Below are 20,044 nucleotides of genomic sequence, written 5' to 3'. Positions count from 1 at the left end.
CCGCACCCGGAAGCGCCTGGCGGGGCGCCCGCCCTCTCCGCCCGGTCACGTGGTGGGCGGCAGCGGCGGCCCAGGCCCGGCACCGGGAGGCGGCGGCGGCGGCGGTAGCCGGGGTAGGTGGGGCTCGTGTTGCCGGCGGGGTCTCGTCCGCCCCGTCCCTCCGCCCTCGGGCCGCCTCTCGCCTGCCGCCGCGCTCCCTCCCAGGTGCTGGTTGCTCCGGGGCTTTACCGTCGCTCCCCGCCCCTGACCGGCGAGAGGCGTGCGGGAGCTGGCGGCCGTTCTGTACCCCATTACCGGCGCGTCCCTATCCTCCAGCCGTGTCTCCCTCCCGGTGCAGTGTCCTTCCGCCCCCTCTTCCTACCGGCGGCCGCGGCCTCGGCGTGGGTGGCGGCGGCAGCAGCGGGGCTGTGAGGCCGCCCCGGTTCGCACCGGGCCGGGCGCTGGCGTGTCTGTCCTCGGCAGCTCCCCTGGCTCCCGGTGGGGGGACGGGAGGGACTCGCCTCGCTGCTCCAGCCTAGAAACCCGCCAGTGTTCCCGTACCGGGGCCGCCGGGCTTCGCTCCGCGGCGGGGCCGTCCTGTGCCGGGCTGCGCTGGGCTCCCTCGGGACTGACGATGATGTACCAGCCCGGTGGCTGCTCTCCGCACCGTGGCTTAGCTGTGTCGGTTGTTGCCTGTTGCTTCCAGGTGTATCTTAAAATGTGGCCTAAAATTGCGTCCAGAAATCTTTATTTGGTTTACATACTGTAACCTCGGTGTTTTGCTCGGGTTTTTTTCCTTCCTGTTGGCAAGGACACGTTTGTTTCACTTAAAACATCCCCAGACGATAATTTTTAAGGGCTGATTGTGTCAGTTAGGGATGAAAATTAAGTATAAACAAACAGACTGCGCTAAGTAGTTTAACAATGGGTATCAGCAAAAATTACGTGAAAATCGAACTGGTAGAAGTAGACTTTGTAGTTTTCATCTGTGTAGTTTTGCCTCTTCCAGGCGTTTCAGGGGAGGTTTGGAGAGAGGGAGAAGATCATGTTTATTTCTTAGATACAAGTCGGAGATCAAGTATTCCTTACCTGTGCTGTTTATATACAGATATAGCTTGATCTATATTTCCAATTTTATTCTACTTACATGTTTTGTTAAAGTACAACTTCATGGTATTTCTGAGATTTTTGGCTATTTAAAAAATGCGTAACTGCATGGACTTCCCCATTGCTCATTAAATTACAGAAACACTGTATTCTTTTTAAAGGTCTCTACTTAACATTAAAAGGTCAAGGACTGAGCAAACTTAGTTTTGTGTACATAGTAAACAAATTAACAAATGGAGTTTGGCATAGGGGTTTCCTTTCGTTTTCCAAATCCAAGTGCAGACAGCTTTTAGTAGCATGCACTGAATGTAACTCTCATTTTTTCACTTCTTTCATAGCATATTTTTAAAGTGCTGTGTTTGTCTGGTGAGCATGACTGTTTCTGTTTGAATCCTAATGAGAGAGGAGCTCCAGAGTCTACAGAGCATCCTCTTCAGAGTTTGTTTAGCCTCTGGCTGCACTGCCTTTATCTCAGCATCCAGCCCGTGTTGTGTCCTGCATGTCCCGCTCCCCTGTGCAGACAGCACATAGATGTCCCCGATGCTGGTGGAGCATCAGCCGCTGAGCATGGATGAACCACCCGTTCATAGTTAATTCATTCCAGTGACATTCTTGTGATGGGCTCACTAAGGCAGTGTCAGCATTTCTTTTATAAACCACGGTTTCCCAGGACCTGCTGCGTGTTTCTGGGGTTGGAGAATTCACTTATTACAGGAGCCTAAGATTAGAGTTTTGTCCTCTGAGCAGATAGTTCAAATTAAGATTAAAAGCAAAATTATGCTGCCAATAACTGTGGATCTGTGAAGGACTGTTAACAAAGATTGCATTAATTTGGCTCTTGTGTTTTGTCTGGTTCCTGGTTTTGCATACAATGTCTAATGATTCACTCAGCTTCCTGAGTTCTGCGCTCCTCCGCTCTTGAAAAGAGGAGGGAGGGTGAAATTTGAGGCAGCATTATCTCCAAATAAATATAATTTTTCCTGGCTCTTGAGGATAATGGCAACATCTGTGGCTGGTAGTGTATTCTAAAATGAACAGAAAAGTTGGTGTTGTAGTCGCGACTTTCTAGTCATCCTAACTCTGTATTTTCACATGCAGTATTCCACTGGCTTTCTTGCTTCATTTTGAATGCAAAATACATCTCTTTGCATTTGAGAGTGTGTGTTGCACAGGGAAGGTGGGTAAATATCGAACATATGATTATGCAGACTAGTAATGGGATATGTGAGAAGAGAAAGGTTGCTAGTGATTGATCTTTCTTGTATGTTTTTGTTTTGTTTTTTTTTTTTCTTCCCCAAAGCTGCAATAAAATATGGGTGGTGGGTACGTGCTCAGAAAAAGTCAAACCACAGCTCCGTTCCCGCATGTCTGTTGGTGTGACATCACTTTTGCTCTTACACTTCTTATGCTGCTCAGACTGAAACAGCTGGCACAACCACCTCTAATGATGGCATTGGGCTGCAGCATTTTCCAGGCTTTTGTCAGGACTCACTGTGTATTTTTAAAACAATAAGTGTACACTATGTGAATTGCAAAGGTAAAAAAACTCACAAATGTCAAAGACTGTAAAGAGCTCAGAATCCTAAAGAATGCTGGCTTATTTATCATAACACAGCTTTGCAAAGCTGCTGAATTCTGCTGCAAATTCCACTTTTCACCCACACTAAGATGCTAATGATGAAAACTAAGAAAGTAGAACTTTGCATGATTAAATGGAACAGTAATGGTTATTATTGTTAAGCTATGCATAAAGCCAGCGGAATAGAAACAGAATATATGTTATTTTCGGTGAATCAATTTGCGTTGAATCAGTAACCTCAGTGTCTTGGCTGTGTGCTACCTTCTTGTTTTCTATTTTTTTAACATTATACTTAGATGGTTTTATATTTTAGGAGATAGAGGATATACGTTGCATGCCAAGCTTTACGACTTTGTTGTTCAAGGTAGCTTCTTGAATTATACTATTCTTCAGTATTATATTATTCTTCAGTAATTTAGTTAATATTCCACTATTGTTCTTCTATATCTGGTGCATTCTTCATCAGATATACAGTAACTTTGTGGAGTCGCTATAGGAGCTGCTGCTGAAGTACAAAAGCTGAGAAAGATATGAAGGGGGGGGAAAATCTCTTTCCTCTCTAGTTCGCATACCTGTTTTCATGCTCATTCTCTTTTCTGCCCTGGAAACCCAAGACTTAATTGTATTGTGTGTTGTATTCCCCTCTGAATTCAGCGCAAAGGCTGCTATGTCTGCTGTTGACTTAAAGGTAACTGCTGTTTTAAGCAGTCTGAGAAGTTCACAGCTGGAACATTGATTTTTCTGCTCACCCTCTGGCTTTTTGTGTGGCTGTGGATGTTCTAAACACTTGGAAAATGGGTGCCCCTTGGAAATGGAGTGAGACCAGCCGTAGTTACGAGTGCTTTGCTTCACTTGTTGCGCGTGTCTCAAGGTGGCATTCAAGCCTCAGTCTATTACAGTAATATAAAATAGAAGGGTTTCTGGTTTTCTTTTTTATATACTGTTTGCTTTAAGCTCTTTTAAATTCATCCTGGCAGTACTTAACAAGGAAAATTTTGATCACGAGTTGCAGGTCAGGTGCCAACTACTCGGGGGAGGATAGGAAAGTAAAGGGTAAATGTTTTGTAAATCTATGTAACTAATCTTGAACTTTGATAGGTTTGTTTTCCAGTTGTTTGAGATTTTAGCACGGTGAATGGTGCCTTTGCTGTTCCTTTGCACATTATCTTGAATTGAGAGTAAGGTATGTTGCTACTGTTGTTTGGTTGCTTTAAAGATTAAAAAAAGAACACTTTTAAAAAAGATAGTTTGATTCTTGCACTGGCGCTGTATAGCAACAGCAAGCATAGAGTGAAGGTGAATTGCACTGAGAATTAGAATTTTAAATAAAACTGAAAGCAGTGACCCAAGAGCCAGCCGTGTTGCCTTTTCTCATTTTGCAGCTTTTTCCAGTGGTCTTTTGTGTGAGGAGAGGCCAGGATACCCATTTAATTACACAGGCAAGCAAAGAAATAAGTTAATAAAAATTTGCCTCAGTATACGTTTTACCTAGACACTCCGTCTCCTGTAGAGGTGTAAAGACCCCTTGAGGCTAATACTACATTATTGTGTGTAGTTTTTTGTCAGGAACTAAAGTATGCTGAATTCAAAAGCTCCTATTTTATTTATGTTGAAACAAAGGAAAGTCTCTTTCCTTCTAAAGGATGAGACGTTGACTTATTCTGAGAAACATTAAAACTTTCTCCTACCACTCTTAAACTGTGAGAACAGAAACCTTCAGTTCTTAGACAAGTTGCAGGTATTACTAAAGAGCACTGTCACTGCTGCTGTTTGTTCTTGCGTTTTGATTCCAGAGGAGTCATAAGCCTGCCACAGGTAATTGCTCTGCTGGTCTTTGATGTGTGCCCTTCCAGGCTGGCCCATGTTTTAATGAGCTCGTAGACTTTCTCTTGTTGAGTTCCTTCAACGTGAGTTTTCTGATTCAGGTAAAATGGTCCATGATTCCAGTCTGCATGGAACAAAGTGACAGCAAGGACCAGAGGAAATAAAATACATGCAAAGTAAAGTATGGGATTAAGGAATTTTTGGTTAACTTCAGGTAGTATTGTAGCATTTTTAATATTTTAAGCCTGTGCTTTTGCACCTCCACTATTTGAGCGTTAATCTGATCAACCTCTGTGGCTGATTCCAGCGCAGCTGGGTAATCGAGCCTTGCTTGCTGATACATCACTAATAAACAAAAGCTTACAGTAGTCTGCTACTTGTCCCCTTTCCTGTGCTCTCTTATCTTGTGTAATTTCAGTAAGACTTTTGCTCAACAGAAGGTTGGCAAAGTTGGGCTAATTGGGACCTTCTGCTGTTGCAATTCTGTATTATGAAACTGCTGCAGGGGTTAGGCCAAGCCTGCTGGGCTCCGGGATCAAGTGTGGTCTCTGTTTACACCACGCTACTAAACAAGTAGTACGCAAAAGCACAGCATACTTTGTCTTTAATTGAAGTTAACCTCAGTGAAAGGTATCAGATTGAAAGATTTTGGAAATAGGTGAAATTAACACTTCGAGACAGATGCATTATATCAAAATAAATTGCTAAATTGATCCGTGCTTAGATGATCTTTACAGCTGCTTGTGATCAAAGCCCGTTTTTCTACTTGTGCTGTCTTAGTGTGGCAGATGAGTTTGCACTGTTTGAATGAAAACAGTAAAGCCAAAGGGATATTAAGTGTTTGAAGCTTATTTTTAGTCTGTGTTTCAATATATTTGATTTAGTCATTTTCAGATGATCTGTGTGTTAGGTAGAGGGGCAATAAGGAATGTCTATAGAAATCTTTCAATATGAATTCTTTAAACAAAAGCATCTTTAAAAACAAGAATCTGCCCTACCTTTAAGGTACATGTGAGTAGTACCAGATAGACATATACAGTGGGTAAAACTTTACAAAATATCTAAATTTCTCAGCTGGTAGTTCTCATTGAAAGTCAGTGGATCTTAAAACGTTTTTTTGAAAAGGGTATCTAAGTATCTTACATGCTTTTAAAAACAAAACCCGAACATCATAGATGTATGTTATTCATGAACAACCCACATCCGTTCTTTCTCTTGCACGCTGCTTCAGTTGTCCAGTGAAACATGTTTCAGGACCCTAAAGTGACTCTGTTGGGAAAGCAATCAGGTTAAAAATAACCTAGAGAGAAAAAAAAAATTGTTGTCCTCCTGGCAGGTTTTCAAATCATATTGGTGGCTGTGGAGAGAAGGGTATTGATAGACATAAAAGCAGGCTTTGCTATTTTTGGTGCATTGTTCTTGGTTTAGTGAGGAATGCGATGAGCCGCGCTTGTGGATGTGCCAGGTTTCTCCATTGTGTGGCTGCTCTGTTGGAAGCCAGGTTGGGACAGTGCTCTACCGAAGGGGAGACATAACTTGAGGCTGAAAAAGCACTTGGATTTGGTCATGCTTGGGAGTATGTAAAGAGCCGAGCCGTTGTGATAAGGGTATATTTGGGTTTCTGGGAAATTTAATCACCCATTTTTATCACTGGCAGTCTGTTTTGAGCCACGGATTCTGAGAATCTGTGCTGTAGAGTTCAAGGTGTGCAGCTGAACTTCACCTTTTGTTCCTTTCTTCAAACGCCTCCCAGTGCCAGTTCCAGCTTTTTAAAATCCTCTGTTGGCTCAGATTCTCAGTACTGATCCAGCCTACACTGTTCTTCCTGCTTCTTGGAAGTCTTTTCTTTTATTGTTCCTTACAGTACAGAAAATTCAGCATAGATTCATAAAATGGTGTATGTCCCAAGGTTTTAGAGCATCCTTACCACAAAATGTCAAGAGTTAGATTTAACTCTTGTTTTGGGGGAAAAGAATGTGACTGCAGCATGCAGTGAGCTCTGATAGCTACAAAAGTAACTTTTGCGTGAACATAGGTGAAAGCAAACAGATTATCTGAAGAAAGTAAATAGACTTTATAGTTCTGGCCTTAATGCGAGTCCTTTGTCAGCAGGCATGGTGTATGTTCCAAGGGCCTGTTTTATGCTATGTGTAGAAAATGGTGCCTGCCATAATCATGAAATACTGCAAAAAGCTTTAAAAGATTTATTAACTTCCCTTTTGTGAGCTGTGGAAACCAGTGCTCTTAATTTCTTGGCAAAATCAAAGCAGGGCCATGAGTGTACACTGGCAGAAGAGCTGGAACTTGGTGATGCTGTCAGATGTGTTACTTTTTATAACTAGTCAGCAGGTTTCTGAAAAGAAACGTTTGAGCATTTTAGCATGAAGTTTTATATAAGTATTTCTATGATTTTTGTTTTTCAGGAGTTTATAAAATATTTAATCTCATTCATGAATCGAACTTCCTTTTTAAGTCATGGATGACAAGGCTTCTGTTGGAAAAATCAGTGTCTCTTCAGACTCGGTATCCACTCTTAACAGTGAAGATTTTGTCTTGGTTTCCAGGCAAGGGGATGAAACACCATCTACAAATAATGGTAGTGATGATGAAAAAACAGGACTGAAGGTAAGAATCAATAACCTGAGTTTGTTCCCTATTCTTCTAACTCAAACTAACCGTAGAGAGCTTAAAGAGGGACTTCTTTATTGTGGAAAACTTGACAGAAGGGAGAACTTATTCAAGAATTGATTTTGCCAGTAATTTCTGCATTACTTTTGCTGATGTCAGAGGTGATAATTAGGTTTTGAGTAGGAGCTCTCTCCATCACTACCTGTGGGGTTTTTTCCCACTTTGCAGAATCCTTCATGAAATGCTTAGGATGAAACAGGCTGTCAAGAACTTGGAGCTGTGATTTTATCACAGCTTTCAGATAGAAAGTAATAGTAACATACACTTGATTTGACCATATTTGTTAATTCAAACATATATTAAAGTTTTCCCCAATGTGAAATGTTCTCTTTAAGAAACGTAGAAGTGTAGTTACAACTAACAACTTGGCATGAATCTGAGAATACAAGCCTATGTGGTAGGCTTGTGTGAAGTGGAAGGGCATTGACATCTTCCCACTTTTAAACTTTTAAAAGTGCTGTTCTGAAAAGAGGCCCTTGTCACTCTCCTTTTTTTTTTTTTTTGGCTACTTAAAAATCTTTCATCCCGGTTTGTATTTCAGCAGTCTTTAAGCAAAGTGACACAAGTAAGGTGGCCACTCCAAATTCCATCCTTTTAATATGTTGAAAACCGTATCTTTTCGGTTGAGTCGAGTTAGTGTGTTCTTTGTGGGAGATGGAAAGAGATGTTCCACCATCACAACAGACTGAAGTCTACAGTCACATTTATGTCTTCAAAATAATGTCTTTAACGATGATAAAAAGTAACGTGTTCTGGCTTTTGGACTGGGTGTTCCTCTTTTCCTTAGCAGCAGTTGTAACAGAGACTCTATTGAACATTTCTTGATGCTTTTGCTCATCTTGCTTTTACCTCCCAGCTGCTTTGGTTGGTTTTCTTGCATTCCTTTGAGTCCTAGACAAGACATACTGTTATAGTGGCTATTTTCTTTTACATAGGACTTCAAGCTAATTCTGTTAGTTGAGAGTCTCAAGATCTTACTTTTGCTTAATCTGGCAAAAATGTTCACTTATGTTTTATTGCTATTGCAGAAGATTGCCTCTTCGCATCATAGGATAGTCTAAAAAAATTTGAAATTTTCTTGAACAATCAGGCCGGTGATCTACAAGACCTGCTGAAAGACTGTAACCTCACGCTTGTCTTTCTAGGTGCTGCAAATACCAGCAGCTATAAATACTTCAGAATTCAGAACAGTCTCCATAGTGGTGCTTACCCCAAGAGTGCTTATGTGGCAGTGCACAGGATTAGCTCCCAAAGTTGTGATGCATCATTTGAGACCCCAGGAGACAGACACGGGCAACCAGATTTTCCATTCCGTCCTGTTATTTCCAAAGAAAATTTGGAAACATGAAATGCTGTAGTCTGCAACACTTGTCACTCCGCATGGGAGCTGTTTGTACTGCTGGTCTAATGATTGCCTTGTGGCCGTCCTGCAGTGTTCGTATGACACGCTGTATCTTGTGTAGTGCAATCAAAGAAATTGAAGAGACTTGTATGTAATGTCTTTTTCATAAAGCTTGAGACTATTTCGGAGAAGAATATCCTTAATCAATTTCAAACTGACTCCTGAAACTTACTTTCCTTAAGTTTTCCTCATGTGTTTCCTTCCAAAACGGTTATAAAATGCTGGCTACAGGTAGGCTGTTTCTCTTGATGAGAAAAGAACAACATCAGTACTGCTGCCTGCTGACCGCCAACAATTGTAAAATAAAGTTATACAGTTCCTTGATTTGGCACTGAATGTCACAGAGCTTTGCAGGTCTTAAAGATAAGCTGCTTTATGAATTTGGTGCCAAGACTGAGTACAATCCTTGAACAAAGTGATTTACCTTGAGCCTTTCGGTATTCCAGTGTTGGAGAGTCTGTGCTGTTTGGTTATTGGCTGGGAGCTGAATGATTAATGGAAACATTATACCTTAGATAAGCCGTCAGTGCGGTCTAAATTCTCCCATACAGGGATCTGCCTGTTAACCTCCTTCCTTCTGCTTAAGGAGGTGAAAACTTTTAATAGAGGAAATGGGAAGACTTTCTAGCTGATCTTAGGGACAGAAATTGTCTTTTGGAATTGTTCTTCAAGAAAAGAGAGATGCTACACTAGAATATGGCTTTTTCTTGCTACCTTTTTTTTTTTCAGCTTGCAAAAATTCAGTATCCAGTTTTACTGTATTATTAAACTTTATCTGTGTGCACGGATAAGTGGAATTGTGAAGGTTGTTGGTGGTATCTTAAAAGTACTGTCACAGTGATATCTGAAAGTGTTTAGGCAGTATATGGAAAATTGATATTAACAGTGCAACATGACAACTGAGATAATGTATTTCATAGGAACAAAGGAGATGAGTTTTTTCATGGAGAAGCAATTGCTTTGGTATTTATAACTAAGTTAATTTGTATATTTCAAAACCCATTTGCGTTGATGTGCTCACTAAGAAAAGCAGAAAATAAGTTCGGGTTCATATTTGAGCAGATGTCTTTTTCTGATGTTCTGCTGCTTTAGAGAAGCAATTTGAGGATCTTACATTTGCTAAGCACAGTCTGAGGATGGTGCTAGAAGTTTAGGCTTGTGTTTGCTGACTGTGACAGAATGTGAAATTTGTGCATCATACCTAAGGCTCTCACTTCAAATTTGTTGCTGTGCTATAGTTTTAAGTAATAGTGCTGTGGACTGCATTAACTCATGTTTTTATTTTTGTTCTTTTTCAAGTCCAGCCAGATAAATATTTATTCTGAATGCAATTAATGAACCATATTCTTTCTTCAGTTGGTCATAATTCATAAATGTGTTTTTGCTTTTTGTCTGTGCTGAAATACATGGTTCAAACAATTTAAAAGGGGGTTGTCAGTTATTGTTTTCCAGAAATATAATTTGCTAGCTGTCTCTGCTTTCCTGTATTGTGTGTCTGCTTTTGCCTACTGCCAGTGGGACTGCGCTGGATTTACGAAAGCCTTGTTTCTGGAGCACAGTGTAGAATGGGAGCTCTTGAACTACACGGTGCAAGGAGACCTCTCTCAGCAGAGGCCAGCAGCACATGCGTCGGGAGAAGGCAATGAACTACAGTTCTAATAAATCCCTCGTGTTGCTGTGAAGGAAGTTTTAAACGAGGCTACATCCTCGTTTAGAGGTTAAGTAAAATTAGTTTGTGAGAAGCAGAGAAAACAATGACTAGGGTAAATGGTTTCTTTCCTCTATCTCAGGGAAACCTACATGAAGCATTTATTAGATCCACCTAGTTTCTTCTTCCTTTCTGCCCTTAGTTCTGCTGCACTGTCACGCTGCCTTGTGCTGCTTTTTTGGGTTGCAGCAAAGTTTCAGACATGTTTACATCTTAATGTGCACTGTTCACACGATGTGGTGAATTTATAGGTGAGAGACTTTGGTTGACATGAAGTTCGTGTTAGTTTGGGCTCGTTTCTTGGGCAGCTGGCTTGGGGCACTTCACTGTTCGGGCAGTGAGAACAGCAGAGCTCCTCCAGTCCAAAAGTCTATTCGCTGTGTCTTTTAGAATTCTTTTTTGAGGGTAGTCTAGGCTGAGAAGGAAGGGTTTCTTGGAGGGATTCTTTTAAATTACTTTTTAAATGATGATTTTGATGATGAAGTTTTAGAATATTTGTGAACCTTTTTTTTTTCTTTTTACGTGCCTATTTCCTGTCACACCATAAACAACTTGGACTTGTGTTTTACCTGCCACTACTATTTTTAGGAACTTTTATTTTCAAGATCATATTTTATAGGCTAATATGTACCTATAAGTTATGATACTGATTATTTTACCAAATACAGTGTATCACCATTGAGACTTTTTGGCATGTAATCTTGATGGAATCATGATCCTGCACATTTTTCATGTACATTTAACGTTAATACCATTACAACATTTAATTTTCACTGAATATAAATTCCTCACCTTTCTTTCCCACACCCAAACTGAAGTCTGTTTAATAACCGTGAGCAAAAGCATATGAGATGCGGGGTTTTGCCAGAATGAATTTTAACTTCAAGTTTCATAGAAAACAAATCCTGTAAACTACAAGTTTAATTTTCTTTTAATATATAGGCTTTAATGGGGCTGGTAGGACATTATAATTGATTCATTATATTTTGTTGCAAAACGTGAACTGTGTAAAGTGACATGGTGCATCATCATCTTTCTGACAAATGCCTGCAAAGACCTGAATAACAAACTTGATACTTCAAGGGATTATGCCGTTGATGACCACATGCTTGTGCAAGACTTTTCATTGCTTCCATGATGAATCATGCAGACTAAAATTATTGGGATGACATGCAAATGTCTGGATTCCTGTAACTAGTTACAGGTTACCGATACTTCTGTGGATGTACAGCTGAGTAAGGCAGTTATTCTGTCCTACTCCTGGCAGGTGATCCCAGATAGCACATGAATGTATTTTAATCCATACTAAAAAAATACTTCCTGTTTGAGCGTGAGTTGCAAGAGCACAGACATCTCGCTACAGAATCTAAACAACAAAAAAAACCTGTAAAACATTCACTAGGTTATTTTTTTTATGTCCTTTCTGCCTCTAGGATCTTGTGTGCCTGTTAATTTTTTCATTACCTGTGATTTTCACTTTTTGCATACTTTCTTCTGAAGTATAGGGTTCTGGGATTATTTTCGTTTCTCTTAAAGGGATTGTATTCTGCTCTATTCTAGAGTAATTCCAGGTCAGCGGTTTCTGTTCTTTGTTAATATTCTTGTATATTAAATAGTTATTTTTCACCAGAAAACTAATATGCAGTTTACACCTTTAGTGCAATGTAAATGGAGGCTGCAGATACAGATAATTAGTTGGAGATTATGGGTCTGAATGTGAAAGAGAAGACAGTAAGTAAACGTCATGTTTCTTCCTTTTCCCTCTGAACGGAGAAGTTTGTATTTAGGGATGCAATAGAAATGACCATAAATCAGAATTCAGACTTGGGTGAGAAATCTCTAATCTCACTGTAATTATTCCGGAGACACACCTGGTGGAAATGAGCGTAAGAGTACTTAAGTGACATCTGATCTTTTGCTCATAGTATATTTAACTCATTGCAAGGCTCATCCATGTGTGCATGGAGGTGTTCTGTTGTCTGATCCGGTGTTATTTCAGCAATCTTAACTGGACTTCAGATTGATTTATTCACTGTTAAAATGTGAGAACTTTGGCCATTGCTTTACGTACTTTCAAGATAATTTAATTTTCTGCTATTGGATGCCAGTTTTGAGGCAGATAGAATTTGCTTCAATACTGAGATGGTGTTACGGGCAGATTTCTGTCAGCTTTATATTCTTCCTCCTGATTTTAACCACTTTCTTCCTTTACTATCTTATTTTAAAGATTAAAAAAAAAAAAGAAAATTTTCTTTAATAAGACTTCATTTACAGTCATCTTATGAACCTGGGGTAGATGCACAATTTGGATTTTATTAGCTTGCATGTAGTGTCTCAAGTCAGTAAGCTTACAGAGAGGTAAGGATATAGAAATGCGTATCTGCTTATGGGATTGAGTTTTGGTGCCAGCAATAATACGCAGCAGCTGAAGTCTTGGAACCGGGTGCCTTCCTCTGACTGCCATCTGGTAAAATGCTTCCGTAAACTCCATTTCCGTGCTTAATTTCTAAACAGTGTAAAGCACTGGTCACTTCCCTATTAATTGCAGAGGAATGGACAAAGCTTCCTTAGATACAGTATCTAAGAGTTTTCTGAAATTAATGCCTTTATTCTCTTTCTAGCTTAGCACCCTTCAGGTTGCCTCATGCTTTCATGTTGACTTCAGTGAGGGCGAAGTCAGGCTGTAGATGAGTGTTAGGGTACAAAACAACACTATCTCTTCTCCTCAGCACGAGGGCATGATCCTGTTCCAGACTCTTCTCATATGTGAAACCTTCCTATCTTACCTGTGAACCACGTAGCATGTTTAATCATATTTGTCCCTTTCTGGTAATATTCTGAGAATTATTATAGACCACTGTACTGTGGACGTTTGTAAGTTACCCCTGTTGTAATCTAGTCATTGTAGTTGGTGATTAAAGACTAGTTTTAAAGTAATCTCACTTTTTCTAGTACTAGAAAATTCCTGCTTTGAGCTCCTTTTGTTAGTTCGTTAAAGCAGGGAGGATCTAATTTGTACTGGTGAGCATTTGCACATTGCAGTTTGTGTTTACGGTTGTAACTAGGTTAAATTTATTAACTACTGCTTTGGTTGGCAGAAAAAGCCATATGAATGACCCTGTGCCCAAGGGGTATTTTTTTTTCATTTGAACGGTCTTTTTTTTGTGTCCCAACTCTGTTTGTGGCTCTTAGATTGTGGGGAATGGAAGCGAACAGCAGCTGCAGAGGGAACTTGAAGACGTGCTGATGGACCCACCCATGGAAGATCAGTCAAGTGACCGGGACCATGGAGAAGAAGTTAGGACTGATGGAGATGGGGAAGAACCCGTTGTTCTTGAAGCTTCAGCATCCTCCACCATTAATCCAGTGTCGGTGGCAGGACTCCAGAAACCAGACATGAGTTTGCCTGTGAAACCATCCCAGGGAGGTTAGAAAAAAATGGCAAATGCCTGGTAGTATCTTATGAACTAGCTTTATGTGGGAAAGGAAAAATTTAGGTACAGGTGCGTCCACCCACCTTTCCCCATTTCTTCCATTATAATCACCTAGTGCGATGAATGCCAGGTTATGTGATGCCATTACTGTATGCTGAATTATCCTCTCTTTTGAAAACACTTGCTATTCGAGCCTCAAGATGTGTGCAGGCATACTATGCTTACTTGCCTGGCGGTACAAAATACCAGTCTGCTTAGCTTGTCTATGCATCTTATTGCTGTAGTGAAAATCAGTGCACTCGTATTTAAAAGGAGTCTTCTGAGTGAACTGGTTGTAGAGTTGGGATAGCCAAGTTGCTGTCTGCCATCGGTAACTCACTTTCAGGCAGGGTTTTCCTATAAAGCCTGACCTGACTTTCTGTAATGGGTTTCTTGGTCACTTTTGTCATTAGGTTAGTGATGAGTCGGTCTCTGGTAACTTACTTACATATGTCTTGTCTTGCTTCTAACGTTCAACTTTGTGTCTCACCCTAGACTGTGAGGATTTGAGCCCTTTCACACCTGTGACGGATGAGGACAGCGTGGTGTTCAGCAAGCTTACCTACTTAGGCTGCGCCTCTGTGAACGCTCCCCGGAGTGAAGTGGAAGCCCTCAGAATGATGTCCATCTTACGAAGCCAGTGCCAGATTTCTTTAGATGTGACACTGTCAGTGCCTAATGTCTCTGAAGGAACAGTGAGGTACGAAGCTCATTCAGGTGCACTCTGTGACTTTGTTCATTTAATCTTATTTCCTTTTAGCAAAGGAAACAAGCGATCAGTTTACCTGGGAGGAGACGTGAGCGACTTGGGGTTTTGTTTACTGGAAAAAGTGGGTTTTAAAGAGATCTGAGAAGAGTAATGCTCTGAATTGTTTACCAAAGACATTTTATGTCCAAAGATCAGTATGAAACATTGTGATGATCAAGGGTGTCCCAAAAGCCGTAGTGGGAGCGGTTATTGATGGCACTTTGGAAATAGCCTGTAAAGTATTTAATTTGTAGGGCTGGAAAATGGCTGATACAGGAGGCTTAACAGGGATGAGGCTATCCACTGCTGCATATTACTTTAGCGTTTTGAAGGCTAAGCCCTGAAAGCTATGAGGAAATTATTGGTGGAAACGGCTGTTGTGTTGTACTTCTTTATACTGTTCAATTTAAATATTATTATTCTGGTCAAGCTTTGTAATAAATGATAGTCAGGAGCTAGTTTCTTTGTGATGTAGTTTCTCCAGTAGCTATGAAATTGTTAAAGCTCGTAAGTTAATATCAGGCTGAAATAATTCTTCTAAGGCTTCAAGCTTTGGGTTTTTTTTTTTCCTCTTTTTCTTTTAACAGACTTTTAGATCCTCAGACAAATACAGAAATAGCAAATTATCCAATCTATAAAATCCTTTTCTGTGTACGAGGGCATGATGGAACCCCTGAAAGTGATTGCTTTGCTTTCACTGAAAGCCACTACAATGCAGAACTCTTCAGGATTCATGTCTTCCGATGTGAAATCCAAGAGGCTGTAAGTTGAATCTTTTTGTCGAATTATAGTTATGTACATCTAAATATTATTATTGAAACGAAAATGAAGTATTTCCAGCACTTTAGAAGTAATGTAATTCATCACTTTTGGCTTTTTTCTGCCCCAAGTTAAGATAATTGTAGAAACCTTAGATAGGAAATAAGAATGCACATGATTTAATAGTTTATTCTTTTAAGATGTGTTTCCTACAGTTACTTCTCATTCTATTATTTAGTGAAAATTCAGGTAGGTTGCAGCTGCAGCGTTCTGTATGTCTGTAGCTTTCTGATTCTTCTTTGGTGCCATTTAAATGCAGGTGAGCCGAATACTGTACAGCTTTGCCACTGCCTTCCGTCGTTCTGCCAAACAAACTCCACTCTCAGCCATTGCCACCCCACAAACTCCAGACAGTGATATTTTCACCTTCTCCGTGTCACTGGAAATCAAAGAAGATGATGGGAAGGGTTATTTCAGGTATTGATTCTTCATTCCTGTGCATACAGCCTCTCTTTCTGTTGGAAAGTTAGTGAAGAGGGAGTGCGAGTCTGGGGTGGTCCCTAAATTCCCTTTTTGAAAGCTTCCTATTCTATTTTAAATGAATCCCAGACAGAAACATTTTGGGAAGTAAAACAGTGATGACCCTCTGAACTATTTCGTCTTGGTCATTGAACTGAATCTGTACTACCTGCGAAGTGCTTTTTATATTTTGTATTTTTCTTTCATCGTTAAACCTTTTTCTATGCAATGTGTTTTAAGTCACGTTCAGCTGAATTCCTGCTAAAGCTGAAATGTGTCATTGTGCTCTCATATCCAGAGTTATGTGCATTTTCGGCCAGGTTTTCAAAGGTGCTGAGATGCGGCAAATTTTTAAAGGTGTGAATACTGCAGGAGGCATAAGGGTGCATATTTTTAATAAAGTCTCATGAGACGAGGCACAGAAAATTAAAACTCTGAAAAATTCAATTTGTGAAATAACTTTTCTGATCCCAAAAGATAAGTTGCTCTCTAGAGAAGTATTCAGCCAAATCTGTTTGTCATAAGACACGTTAACTTTTAATGCCTAGTACAGGCCTATTACTGCTTCATGAGACGAGTGCTTGATGATCAAGATCTCCAACTTGTGCCGACATAGCTATGCCAGAACTCAGTAGAGGTGTAGTTGAGAAGGCAGAATTCAAATTTGTTATCAAAGATCATCAATATTAGTTCTCCTTAGTTTTGCTATGATCTGTTTCATTAAAATACTCACCTGTTCTGATCTGTAAAATAGTGTTTCTTTATCAGTATCAAAAAGCTTTATGAACAAAGCTGGCATCTGTTTCTAACTGGTTCTATTTTCTGACCCAGTTCTTAAAATGAATTTTTCCTCCTTTGTTTTCCTGAACCAGGTGTTAGCAAGTGGTGTTGTAAGGTGAGGGTGTTAGATCAGCTTTTCACATTGCATCAGCTAATGCTGTTCCCATGTTCAGTCTGATGGTGGATAACCTTGGTTGCTAAAAAGACCTTTTTTAGTTTATGCTTCTATGCTAAAAAGTTGATTTTTTTTCTGCTTAGCCTGTACACATTGCCTTTAGATATTTTATATAACCATTTACAGTGTTCTGTAATTGCTGAAGTGTCTTTATTTCAGTACAGCGTGTCTGCCAAGTGCTCTGACTTGTTGAGCACATTGGCTCCTAGCCACAGCTTCAGAGATGTTTCTCTTCATGGATTTACATCCAACTCAAGTTTTATTTAATAAATAAATAAATAAATCCCATTTATTAATCCAATATTTATTTGGCACTCGAAAGGACTGCTCAAGTGTTGAAACTGAAAAATGATTTAGCTCAGGGCCTGAGCCTGAAAGATGCTGACGGTTCTTGGGCTTGGCTGCAGCAGCAGCTGCTGGGTGCCCAGTGGAGGAAGCACGGCTCAGCATGCAGTGGTACCCTGGGTGAAGCTCAGTCCTGCTGGCGTGGTACCAATGTCAGCACAGCCACGGCAGCACAGGTAGTGTAAGCCAGCCTAGGATTTGATGCTTATGTGGTTTCCAGAAGTTGTGCTGCTAAGACCTGTTTTGGTCATAGCCAGCTCGGGTATGTCAGCATGGGCCGCGGCTGGAGCCTCAGCCTTTGCTATGGACACGTATCTAAAAATCTTCTCAGCCACAAAATAAAATACAGTTGCATTAGGGGTGGTGCATTTGTTTAAAAGCTACGTACCTACTCTATACAAAGTGAAGAAAAGTGGATTTTTGTCTCCAGCTAAGCAGAATCCTACCAACATTGGGCGTACAGTACAGGTTTTAGTTCAAATAGGAAGCTTTAGCAGTTTGGCACTAATCCTTGTATGACCCTTCGTGGGCAGAGCCACACTCACCTGGAAGTTGAGAGAACACTTTCACATATTCAGCATCTGGTCTCAGTCTTTAAAGTACCTGACCCTGTCTTGGCTCATCTCTACCGTCACTTGTCACCCTGGGTCACTAGTAGTGCATTTCTGTCACGCCAGGGAAATGAGTCTGACTGCACATACTGGCTGTAGGTCTGTAAATCCGCTGTCCTGGACCCGGAGACAAAACTCCTGCTGACAGCTAATGGCAGCCTGCCATTCCCTGTCCTGGGAAAGCACCTGCTCTCAGAAAACAAACCCAAATTTTAGGTGTTAAATTATGGGCAATACTCCACACTCCATTTTGGAACTCCTGGGGGTAACCATGCATAGTTTGAAGGTCTGAAATAAAATAAGGATTATTTTTATATCCAAAGGAAAAGTGAACATGTGGTTGACTTGAAAAGAGAGTCTAAACCCAACAGTCTCAGTTTGTCCAGTATTTAGTGCAACTGTGCTGCTCTACAGGGAATAGCTTGTGTGTTAGCGTTGAAGTGTAATTTTAGGTTTTTCCACCACAGCATACTATCTGCTCTTTTTGCAGCAGCTCTAGAGGAAAAATAACAGAAATAGTCTAAAGATTGGTGCCCTCTCTTGGCTTTTGGCTTATTGTGGGTCCCAGCAGTCACCTCCCTTGTGAAAGCAAGCAATATGCAGTTTCTTAGAAGTAATTGCTTAACGGATAATACTTGCATGTTACGTGGGGAATCAATATTTAGAAACTTTATGGAAATGCTGCCGGAAGTCTTAACAACACTAAGCCACACAGTATAAAAACACTGGTTTTATTTGTGAAAACCAAGGACACTTAGTTTTCACTAATGAAGGTAAAATAACGTCACCCAATTATGTTGCCATTTCTTTCATGTTACTGATTGCAGCGTGCAAGAAAGAAGGGTCTTGCGTGCTTTTGTGTAAGAAGCTGGCTTCACCAAGTGTCTGAAGCTGTTTTTGATACACGCAAGGAATACAGATAAATGACACTGAGTTTTTTTCCCTTTCCTGGTAAATAACAGCGCAGTTCCCAAAGACAAGGACAGACAATGCTTTAAACTCCGCCAAGGAATTGATAAGAAGATAGTGATTTACGTCCAACAGACAACTAATAAAGAACTTGCTATTGAGAGGTAATTTCATCGATTTTGAAAAAATTCTTTATCTGTTTGATGGTTTTTTGCTCTGAGACAGCAGATTAGTAGCTGTTCTATGGATACTCCATTTATGTAATTTAACTCCACGCTTCTATCTTGAGAGGGATTGTGCAGAAGGTCAGAGTGGTTTGTTCAGTGTGTGTATGGCAGGGACACAACACAGGTGCAATTAAATCTTGCACAGCTCTGTTTGTGGGATCAGTGGTCGCATCCCCTCTAAATACCCATTTCAAAATCTTTTTTTAAAAAAGATCTTGTTTTTATTTTCAGTGGCCAGTTTGTCTTAAATGCTGAAGCTATAATCACTGACTGAGTTATTTCAATTTGCATTCCTTTCATCTCTGCTGCGTCTGAGAACATTGTTGTATGTACGCTTTGAATCTGCCACAGTCTGGAATTGTAGAACATGGAGCGGCTGTGTAGGGAAGAGGATAGCTCAGACATCAAATCTTTCACTGTTTAGCAACAAACTAGCGTTTAGGGCTGCTCATACTACAGAGAAAAGATGCAGTCTGCAGTGAAATGCAGGACAATGTGGTAAACCAGAGGACGAAGTGGAATATACCTTTGTAGGCCAACAGTCTTTGCAAAATGAAACCATAAAAGACAGGTCCTTGCACTTCATCTGGAATTTCCTGATTGTTGTCTGTATCGAAGGGTAAATTGTATGCAAACGTGTCTCAAAAAAAAAAAAGATGGGAAGAAGAATGCAGGCCAGGTTGTCCTGCGGGATAGGGAACCCTTGTTAGCAGTGTCTGGTTTACACTGTTCTTGCAAACAAAGATAATTGACCAACTTTCCAGACTGCTGTAGGGAGGATAAAATCATGTTGTAAATATGCTTATGAAATCTTGCTCGACGTTTTTAATATTGGCTTGACATTGTTTTGCTTGACATGCTTGATGCTGCTTTCAAATGTCAAGGTTTGTTGGCATTTGTTATTGGATTGATGGGCTGCTTGGGATGTATGACAGCGAATATTTAGATAAGGAATGTTAATGGTTTGTTTATGAGTAAGTCTAATTTTTGTGGTTTAATGTTTTGCCTGGCTTTGCAGATGTTTTGGCCTTCTCCTTAGCCGTGGGAAAGATGTTCGGAGTGGCGACATGCACCTTTTAGATTTGGTAAGGATCTTTTATTAACAAAATTCAGTAATAATTTTGATTACGATTGTTTGTGATCTCAGGATAGACAGAAAAGATTTAGACGCTTATGCACACTTGGTGATGATGCTGTAGCTTATGTTATTG

At 40.4% G+C, this 20,044-nt stretch overlaps 1 protein-coding gene across 2 annotated transcripts in view; it reads left to right on the top strand.

The window, feature by feature from the left end:
• The first annotated feature begins 5 nt into the window (after nt 1-5).
• RABGAP1 (RAB GTPase activating protein 1) overlaps nt 6-20,044 on the top strand; it is a 76,143-nt gene continuing 56,104 nt past the window's right edge. For both annotated transcript variants that reach the window (XM_074608950.1, XM_074608949.1), the window contains exons 1-8: nt 6-113; nt 6,913-7,114; nt 13,480-13,714; nt 14,256-14,460; nt 15,096-15,270; nt 15,587-15,744; nt 18,660-18,770; nt 19,852-19,918. In XM_074608950.1, the coding sequence (XP_074465051.1) occupies nt 6,965-7,114; nt 13,480-13,714; nt 14,256-14,460; nt 15,096-15,270; nt 15,587-15,744; nt 18,660-18,770; nt 19,852-19,918 (1,101 nt within the window). In that variant the 5' untranslated portion in view covers nt 6-113; nt 6,913-6,964. The remainder of the gene's footprint in view (nt 114-6,912; nt 7,115-13,479; nt 13,715-14,255; nt 14,461-15,095; nt 15,271-15,586; nt 15,745-18,659; nt 18,771-19,851; nt 19,919-20,044) is intronic.

The sequence above is a fragment of the Larus michahellis genome, chromosome 15, assembly GCF_964199755.1.
Source record: "Larus michahellis chromosome 15, bLarMic1.1, whole genome shotgun sequence".
Lineage (NCBI taxonomy): Eukaryota > Metazoa > Chordata > Aves > Charadriiformes > Laridae > Larus > Larus michahellis.
This window is presented reverse-complemented; position numbering and strand designations above follow the sequence as displayed.